At 46.5% G+C, this 9,768-nt stretch overlaps 1 protein-coding gene across 1 annotated transcript; it reads right to left on the bottom strand.

The window, feature by feature from the left end:
• Positions 1-843: 843 nt before the first annotated feature.
• foxk1 (forkhead box K1) lies at positions 844-9,422 on the bottom strand. The gene is made up of 9 exons (XM_058072506.2): positions 8,841-9,422; positions 6,688-6,903; positions 3,753-3,960; positions 3,524-3,670; positions 3,256-3,449; positions 2,924-3,096; positions 1,968-2,228; positions 1,728-1,901; positions 844-1,659 (listed from the first exon to the last, which is right to left on the bottom strand). The coding sequence occupies exons 1-9, from the start codon at positions 9,284-9,286 to the stop codon at positions 1,442-1,444; spliced, it is 2,037 nt and encodes a 678-aa protein (XP_057928489.2). The 5' UTR covers positions 9,287-9,422; the 3' UTR covers positions 844-1,441.
• Between the last annotated feature and the right edge of the window lie 346 nt (positions 9,423-9,768).

Genomic DNA, 9,768 nt, shown 5'->3' with positions numbered 1-9,768 from the left:
GTGGCCGAGCTCCATGATACATGCTAATAGGTATAAGCAAATAAGAAATGGATATCGGATATCATTGGAGGAATATTGGCGAAAATGGCTGTGACGTGACAGAGCACTGTACGCAATGCTCTGTCGTAACGCTAGGGGGCAGTGTTTTCTGAGCGTGAGCAACCACAACTTCAATAACTAGCTATTTAGCGAACAATGGCGACTTCAGCCTATTGGATGCAAGGAAGTATTACAATGTAAGTGCACATATTTTTGAATTTCACAGCGCCGATCCACAATTTTCTTTGTTTCTTGTTATTTGGAACGTTTGGAACTCATTTAGCTTATTCCATTTATATGAGTCGCCACAACAGATGGTCACTAGCGCTAGCTTAATTAAAAAGGAAACCGCGTATCATGGCATTAATTGTGCTACTGCATGTATTAACCCCATTGAAAAAGCAACATATATTCTTGTGTCAAATCAACTCTCCTTTCCACTTCCTGTTCCTGTCTTTCGCTGCTCCCTCGCTTAACGCCGCACGAGGGCGCCGAACAGCGTGAACGCGTTAGTGAGTCGGGTAGGTGGACTTGTTGCGCATGTGCGAGTTTATCTGGTGCCGGAGATCGATGATGGATTATAGTCGGTTTATAGTCCAGACAAGATATCAGGGGGTCGATCTTTCACAGGTAAGGTTGAAGAAATACTTGTGGTTGTATTTGGTCATTATAACGTGAAACTAGATTCCAAAAACTAGAAAGACGGTTTATTAAGTTAGTTAGTTAGTGAGAGAATCAAATTTCCCATCTGTACGTATCACTGTCAGTCCGAGCGAGAAAGAAGACAACCATACAAACTATTTGAGTCAACGTGGATTTAATTTGTGTTACAAACATTCACCTTAATCACAACCACTGAACATAAAAAAAAACCTCTAGTATGAATGTGTTGATGACATTTTTTTTTTTTACACAAAATATTTTTTCCATATGTAAGAAAAAATAGCTCCTAAGAAGCCGGACGACGAGCACATACAGGACAAAAAGGACTTCCTGTGCCGATGACAACGGTCACGCCACAGTCCCGTGCACGTCAACATTCTAAAAGCTCCAAAGGTTCAAATAAAAAAAAAAGTTTTAAGGCTTTTGTCAAGATTTCTGTGCCCATACAAAACAAAACTGTGCACACGGCGCTCGTTGACTAAATTAAAACAATCACTTTGTCTACGTTCAGGTTAGCAACTCCAGACTCCGCCCACTCGCCACAGTCAAAATTCTTGGTGGCTTTCTCGCCGGTGGAAGGTGAAACATCGCTTTGGGGCCCGCCGTCCAGATCCAGGATGCAGTTGGCCTGTTCCCGTTTATCAAGTAGTGTTAAAAGTCCGTGAAGCTGCAGAACTTAAATTTAAAAACTACCAAAATCCCATCTTTAGGTGTTTTTTAGTCCGCCGTTGGCGAGGTTTCACTTCCTGGGGTCGTGGCTTTGCGACACCATGGCGACAATGACGGGCTGCTGGGCCGGCGGCGGGACTTGATGATCGTTAGCCCCGCCCTCGTCCTCCATCTTGGGCCGCTTGACCTGAGGCTCTCCGACCATTTCCACGCCGGGCTGTCGGCTCACCAGGACGGGCGGTGAGCTGGAGGCCTGAGCCGCCAGGATCTGGAGAGGACTGCTTAGACCTGCACAGGAAACTAAAGTTACACCTGATTGCCACCGCGTTCTTGCTACTTCATCACGGAACGCATACCGGCAGCAAAAGCCAGGCTGGTTGCCGTGGCGACTGCAGCATTTGTGTGTTTTCCGTTCTGAGTAACTGCGCGGACAGGAAGTTGATGCAGACCCGGTGCCAGGTTGCGTGCGTCCGCCCCCTGCACGGCGCTATCCACCGTCTGGATCACCAGTTCTCGGTTGAGCTGTGCCTCTGGAGATGATATGGCAGCTGTCAATCATTGAGCCACACCCACTTTTTATACAGCCGGTGTCGTACCTCGCAGCTCGCTCTTTCCCGCCCCCGGCATCCCTGGCGCCGTGGTCCCGACAGAGGGGGCGCCGTAGCCGTTGGGAGGAGCGCTGGTGACCACACGCAACATGGTGACAGAGGACTGTGGCGGGTTCTGGAGAAGGTGGACGGGCTGGACTTGGCCTTGTCCTGGAACGAAGGCAAGGGCCTTACCCAGGCCGGGGGGCAGGGCTACACTTGGGTGGGGGGGTGCCGCCATGATGACGGGCTGAACGCTGACTGGAGAACCTGAGTGGACAATCATGACTAAATGGGAAAATGGTCTTTCACTTGTACCGTCCTTTTCCACCTCCAAGGCACTCATGCAGGTTGGTAGACCACCACTCTACCGCCCCCGCACGCCGTCCCCGCACGCCACCCCCGCACGCCTTCTAGCCTCAACCCCAAGAGAACACTAACCCTACTTTGAAACCACGAACCTAGTTTGATACCCTAACCTCAATTTGAAACAAAGTTTCAAACCCTAAACCAGATTTGATACCAGTTAGAATCCCTGTGCCTGGTTTCAAACCCTAAACCAGATTTGACACCAGTTAGAATCCCTATGTCTGGTTTGAAACCCTAAAGCGGATTTGACACCCGTTAGAATCCCTATGTCTGGTTTGAAACCCTAAAGCGGATTTGACACCCGTTAGAATCCCTGTGCCTGGTTTCAAACCCTAAACCAGATTTGACACCCGATAGAATCCCGATGCCTGGTTTCAAACCCTATAACGGATTTGACACCCGTTAGAATCTCTATGCCTGGTTTCAAACCGTAGACCGGATTCGACACCCGTTAGAATCCCTATGCCTGGTTTCAAACCCTAAACCAGATTTGATACGTGTTAGAATCCTATGCCTGGTTTCAAACCCTGAACCAGATTTGACATTTGAGTTTCAAACCCGAATCCCAATCAAAGATGAAATATGTCGGGGCTGACCTGGCGCACTCTGAGAGTAGCGGTACTCGGGTACGGCCGCCAGTTTGTGGGCCAGCTGCTCGTGGTGGTCGGGTGGGACAGGCGACCCCTCCCTGCTCAAACATTCGGGGGTCTGCAACCCGCTGGATGGGGGGGAAAGTATTCCCTGATGAGTCGGCGAGGCGGGGGCGCTCCTGGGAAACAAAAGAAGAACGCATCAAGGGAGGGACGCTCTCTTTCTGAGCGCAGGGGGAGGGACTTAGTTGGCTCTGTCCAATCGAGCGACAGCAAGGAGCAGAGAGGACAAACAAAGACATTCCCAGAGACGTAGCGTGCGTCCGGACGTCGCTTACCTGGACGAGAGCGGTCCGAATGGCGTCCTGAAGCAGGCGACCCCCCGTTGACGTCGCTTCCTGAAGGCCTGCTCCACCAGCTTGATCTCGGAGGCGGAGTCCACGCGCCAGAAACTTCCTTTACCGGGCTCGTCCTGGGAGCGCGCCACTTTCAGGAAGTAGCGATTGAGGGACAGGTTGTGTCTGATGGAGTTCTGGCGGAGCACAAAGACATTAAAGGGGGTGTCCCGGTGGCCGTCTTTTGGGTGGGGGTGCCACACACACACACCTGCCAGCCCTTGTCGGCGGTGCGGTAGTACGGGTAGTGTTTGGTGATGTGAGCGTAGATGCCGCTCAGCGTCAGCTGCTTGTCCGGCGCCGAGGAGATGGCCTGGACGATCAGCTGAGCGTAGGAGTACGGCGGCTTGGACTCATCCTGGACACAAACACACTTTACACGCGTGCAGGTGGGCAGATGGTGGGGGGGGGGGTTTATTCGCGTCGGAACGCCTCATCACCTTGGGGCTGTCGCCACCTCCGCCGGCGGCGGACTCCACTCGCGGCTCACCGACTCCGCCCCTCTGCTCGACAGCGCTTCGCCTGTGCTCACTAATGGCCTTGGCGGCGTACTCGGCTGCCAGCTGGAGGTCAGAGGTCACGTTGCGGCCATAGCGGTATCCCGACGACCCTGCGCCTCGCGGACTTGCTGGGCAGGAGTTGGGAACGCTGAAATACGACACATATCGTCCATCATCTCATTTCTTTACCTTATTTGGTCAAAAATATTAGAAACCGCTCTCAGTTCTCGATTGGCTTCACTTGGGGATGCAGGTCAAAGGTCATACCACTGTGTTTACAATGATAACAATAGAATCAATTGAGATAATTACAATTGAAATACATTCATTCATTTTCTACCGCTTTTCCTCACAAGGTTCACGGGGGTTGCTGGAGCCTATCCCAGCTGTCTTCAAGCCTGGACTGGTGGCCAGCCAATCACAGGGCACATATAGACAAACAACCATTCACACTCACATTCATACCTATGGACAATTTGGAGTCTCCAATTAACCTAGCATGTTTTTGGAATGTGGGAGGAAACCGGAATACCCGGAGTAAAAACCCACGCATGCACGGGGAGAACATGCAAACTCCACACAAAGATGGCCGAGGGTGGAATTGAACCCTGTTTGTGTCCTAGCTGTGAAGTCTGCGCGCTAACCACTCGACCCCCGTGCAGCCCTGTTGTATTATTATGCAAGCTTTTCAGCGCCATGGTGATAAGTCAGCATAGAGGCGGAGCCTACAGTACATAAACAATCAGTAACAGTCTAGTTAATTATTTCTAGCTTCCAGGCGGCTGCCATGGCAGGAAAAAGCAACAACATCTGCTGCTGTTAGCAAAGTCAACACAAACTGCACTGATTTGCCATTAGCAACACACACACACACAGACACACACACAGACCGACTACTTGTAAATTAAACATTCTAATAACTGTATTTTTTTACTAACAGCAACATGAAGGAATTCTGTAGAAAAGATGGAATTTGTGAAGTGGGGTCAAAGTTTTAGGAGTAAAGTAATTGCCAGGCAGCATTTGCAGACAACCCCCACCCCATGTTGGAACAGACTGTTGTGTGTCCGTGTGCATGGAGGGGGGGTCTGAGGGGGGCAACACTCGAAAGGAAGCCACCATGGACGTCATTTGAAAAAAAAAAAAAAGAACGATCTCAACAGCAAAACAATCTTGGGGCCAATCAGGAGCCGTGCAGCTGCAGCCCCGCCATATAAGGCGTGCTCATTAGGAGAAAGGCAACACTGCAGTGACACTAAATCACCACCAGAGGGCGCGCACATTTGCAAAACACTGACGGCAGCAAGCAAGGAGTTAATCTTCAACCAAGACGGGAAACAATGTGAGATATGGACCTTGGAGCGCTCAAGTCAACATTAGTGCACCCCCCACCCCAACAGTCACATGATTATGAAGTATGAGAAGACAAAGAAAGATAATAAATAGACAGCAAGTGGTTACATGGCAGCCGCCTGTGCACTTTGAATAACCCCCAGCACATAAACAGCAGAGGTTTACACTTCCCCAGGAGTGCATAACGACCTCCTGACGTAACACAATGGTTATTTATTCTGTCTACATTGTGCTACAATGCAAACTACTTCTTTCATTAGAAATATGTCCAATTCTTTGGAAAGATTTGTGATTTTCTTAGGAGACCTCTGATTTAACATTGGCAGATTTAACATTATATTATATTAGACACATGTTACAATATTTGTATTAGTCAACTGTGTTAGCAATGTGCATTCTTTTAATGGTAAGTTGTACTAGAAAAAATAATTATTTTACATTGTAAAGATTTTATTGTAAGGATTTGTGATTTTATTAGGAAACCTCTGATTGGCAGATTTAACATTATATTATATTAAACACACGTTGTTACAATATTTGTATTATTCAATTGTTGTAGCAATGTACATTATTTTAATGGTAATTTGTACTGGGAAAAAATGTATAATTATTTTATTTTTAATTATTTTAATTATTATCATTTTTTAATTGTAAATATTTTATTGTAAAGATTTGTGATTTTCTTAGGAAACCTCTGATTGGCAGATTTAACCTCAATTATATTAGACACACGTTACAATATTTGTATTATTCAATTGTGTTAGCAATGTACATTCTTTTACATTTCTTTTTTAAGTTGTACTGGGAAAAATAAATAATTATTTTATTTTTTATTGTTTTAACTATAATAATTATTTTTCTATTTTATAAATTGTAAAAATAATTTTATGATTTTTTTTTAATTATTGGAGCCTGACTCCAAATTGTCCATAGGTATGAATGCGAGTCTGAATGGTTGTTTGTCTATATGTGCCCTGTCTATGTACCCCGCCCCTCGCCCAAAGAGAGGCACCAGCATACCCTCCAGAAAATGTTATAATTGAACTCTTTGGAATATTGAATTCATTTTTGTGATGATACTTTATTTATTTGATTATTTTCCCATCAACCTTCAATATTTTCTTTGCGGTGCAAATAGTTAATACTGAGAAGTTTGAATCCTGCATGGGAAATCATGCGTTGCCATGCCCGGCATTATTCACGTGGCTTGGGGGACGCTCGGGGGCTAGATTGGCGGGTCACTTGGTGTCATATGGGTTGACTTTTTTACATTTTTCTCCCAGCTGCCTCCTGGTCCTCCCAGGGCCTCATTACAATCTATGTTTAATATTACATATACTCGGCTTTTCCCTCAGTGAAGTAACATTTTCTAAATAAACATTAATGTGTATTCTGTGTGCTTAAATCTAAGCACGCGCCTTCTGTCGTTAATAAGGATGATACGCTTGCAGCTTTAACGCAACATCCAATCCTGTAGACGTGACGCTCCAAGCTGTGTTTATTTTCACTTATCTGTGTGTACCTGATGGTGCCCGTGGGTGACGGCAGCGGCGACCCGAAGGCCCTGATGTGCTCTTCATGCTGCTGCATGGTGGGAATGCTGATCTTGAGGGGGGAGATGTGCGGCAGGAGAGGGCGCACGGGCGGAGAGAGTGCTTCCTTTTCCCGTTGCTCCTCGGCGGCGAGGAGCGACGCAAACTGGATCTTGATGACCGTGCTGGGAAAACGGAACACGCACCTACAAAAAATAAATCATTTGGTTTTTCACTTCATGAAAACACACAATACTTCCATCCATTTTCTATGCCGCTTATCCTCACTGGGAAACACAATACTTTATTCCCTCTCATACATTAAACTTGCTTTTCCTAATATTACAAGTTTTTTCTCATACATTTTTTACTTAAAAGTATGACTTGAATTTGTCTCCTTGTTGATGTAAACATTGTTCCCTTCCCCTGGCTTGGTCTTCTTGGCTAGTGAATTCAACACTGTTAGCAGCGGCCCCATGACACTCCACAGAGATTGAGATTGAGGAGCCCAAACATGGCACCTTTGGATTTTAGGTGAAACAGTACCCGGTAGTCCAGACGGAATTCAGTTGTTGCCAATCAAAGTACCATTACCGGTACCCATCCCAAATGCCAAAGTGCTAAAAATCCACATTGTCAAAGCCTATTAAAGATGTAAAATAAAGGCTTTTTGGTAAAGCTATTAGTAAGTTCCATGACATATTTTGCAACCATTTAAGCAGCTTTTGCAACATCCTGCAAACGTTAAAAAAAAAAAAAACTCTGCCTTGCCTTGGCTGGTTTTGTGCAGCTGTCTGTGCAACACTAGATCTACAAAGAGACAACCCTCACATCTGCTGTGCCTCAACACAAGTGTGCACGCCAAAAGAAAAGCAGCAAGAAGTCCAAACATTGCCTGTGAAGTGGCTACACACACACTTCCACCCTTACTGCACTCATGACATCTCAGCTGATAGAAAGACGGCTCAATAGAAGACAAAGTTTCTCTTTGCAGATGCTATAATTAGTCACATGAAAATAGACATCATGCTGCAGTGCAGCAGCAAAGATGTGGCAAATACAATGAAGAGCCTTTGCAAACAGGAAATCTCAGCACAAAGACTATAAGCTCCCTACTAACGTCACAGGAATAGCTGAGGAAAACACTCATGTTGACAAAAAGTCAAGCTGGAGCTGTATGATAATTAATCATGATGATTAAACACCCCAAGTTTAATCTTGAAAGGATTATTCAAATTAAACTTTGTTTATAAACATATCGGGATAGTCATAGATTAACATGGAGCAACTGGCATTGAAGCCGCCTTGCTTTTCCAGTCTTGTGTTTATTCCATGTGCTCCTGCAGCCAAGCTGCGCTTCCGGTTTCATCTCCCCCAAACAATGTACAGCAGCCAATCAGAGTAGAGCTACGCCCCGCCCCACCCCACAATACAAACACTGATTGACAGCCACAAAAAACAGTTAACGCCCTCAAATTTATTTAGCATATTACTCTATTGAAATTAAGCACCACTATAGCGAAATAATGCATACTTTAAAAAAACAACTTTATACTTGACTAGCGTTTGAAACAGCAGGATTAAACGCACCTCTAGGAGCACTGCAGAGCCCGTGTGGAGCTCACAGGGGCGCGTTTGTTTACATTGACAGCAACACGTTCAAAGCTATTGAAACATTAGCCGTGGCAATAAAAGCTCAGTAATGTGCTCACATTTGACTTAAGACAAGAAAAACCCGTCTGAGATTATCCCAACCTGTTGATAATTAAGTACTTTTAAATGAAATAAAGCGAAAGTGGTAAAAGTTGAGACGCGCTGACTAGCCAGCTAAGCTAGGCTAAGCTAGGCGAGGTTCATTCACTAACTTCGAAGCTTCCATTTGGAAATCACTTCATGAATCAAAATGGCGTAATAAAATTAGATATACATATTAATTCACGGGAAATAAAGTGTATTTGTCAGGGTTCTCTTTGGTTCATTCATTTTACCTGTCAAAACTTCACCTAAAACTACGTTAACAGTAGTTAACAATGACCTCACTGTGACTTCACCCTTACAAAAATGGCAAAAAGAGCGGTAAATAACATATGTAAGGTATATAATGTTACGTGGCTAATGGTCTATGCTAAAAGGCGGTGCTCACTCTCGGGGCAGCAGCAGCGGCGGCGCCCCTCTCCGCTGGAACACGCCGTCCACGAAGACGCCGTTCTTGCCGAGGCACCGGAGTGAGAAGCCGCTCGCCTCGTCGTGGCTGATCTGCAGGTGTCGCCGCGAAATGAAGCTCGAGTGACCCATGTTGATGTCCACCGAGCCGTGGGACGAGTTCCGCCCGATAGTCACCGTCCTCTGGCGCATGACAAACTCAAAGTCCCGGCCCTCCAGTCTGGCCAGGGCCTGCGGGAGAGGAGACGCCAGGCGGACAGGGCGCATCCGGCCGGCGTCGCGAGGCTCCGTCAGCGGCGGCCCCGGGAAGGAGAGCGAGGGCTGCGGGAAGCCGTGCGAGGTCACCGCCACTCGCACCGGACTGCACGGCGCCGACTGCAAGGCGAGCAGCGCCCGAGCTCCGGTGTCGTCCCGGTAGTCTGCCATGTTGTTTGACGGGAGGGGGCGGGGGGGTCAAACACACTTTGCACACACACAGAAGAGTTGCAACGTGAGTTTTCCGGACAAGAGTTGTTAGCTGGAGATGACGGAACAACATGGAGTCCGGCAGGAAGCAAGAACAGGGATGGAGCTACTGAGGAGGAACCGGACTGCTGCTGGGTTCAGGTGATGCTTGGAAACGACAGTGACACTTTTTTTTAAACGCCCGCTGCACTCGGTGGTCACTTTATAACGGTAAATAAACACACCACGTCCTTAACATTATGATAACAATGCCGTAGTATAACATTCTGTATGTATAATACACAATGTGCTGAAATGGTCTTTATTATTGTGGTTGTAGTAAAAGTATACAGAAAGACCACTACGTCAACTGTTATGATGCACTTCAGTAAACTACTGGTGCAATAATAAACATAATAAGTATGCAGGCTCCTATTCCAGATAACGTCTAAAAATATTGGCCA

The sequence above is a fragment of the Doryrhamphus excisus genome, linkage group LG9 (genome assembly GCF_037039965.1).
Source record: "Doryrhamphus excisus strain RoL-2023G ecotype Guam linkage group LG9, RoL_Dexc_Guam_v1.1, whole genome shotgun sequence".
Taxonomy (NCBI): Eukaryota; Metazoa; Chordata; class Actinopteri; order Syngnathiformes; family Syngnathidae; genus Doryrhamphus; species Doryrhamphus excisus.
This window is presented reverse-complemented; position numbering and strand designations above follow the sequence as displayed.

Excerpts from the sequence above, each read along its gene's own strand:
- foxk1 (XM_058072506.2), bottom strand. The coding sequence starts at position 9,286 with ATGGCAGACTACCGGGACGACACCGGAGCTCGGGCGCTGCTCGCCTTG. Across the intron at positions 3,671-3,752 it reads GAGGTGGCGACAGCCCCAAG|GATGAGTCCAAGCCGCCGTA; the intron begins GTGATGAGGCGT and ends GTTTGTGTCCAG. Across the intron at positions 3,097-3,255 it reads TTCGGACCGCTCTCGTCCAG|GAGCGCCCCCGCCTCGCCGA; the intron begins GTAAGCGACGTC and ends TTTGTTTCCCAG.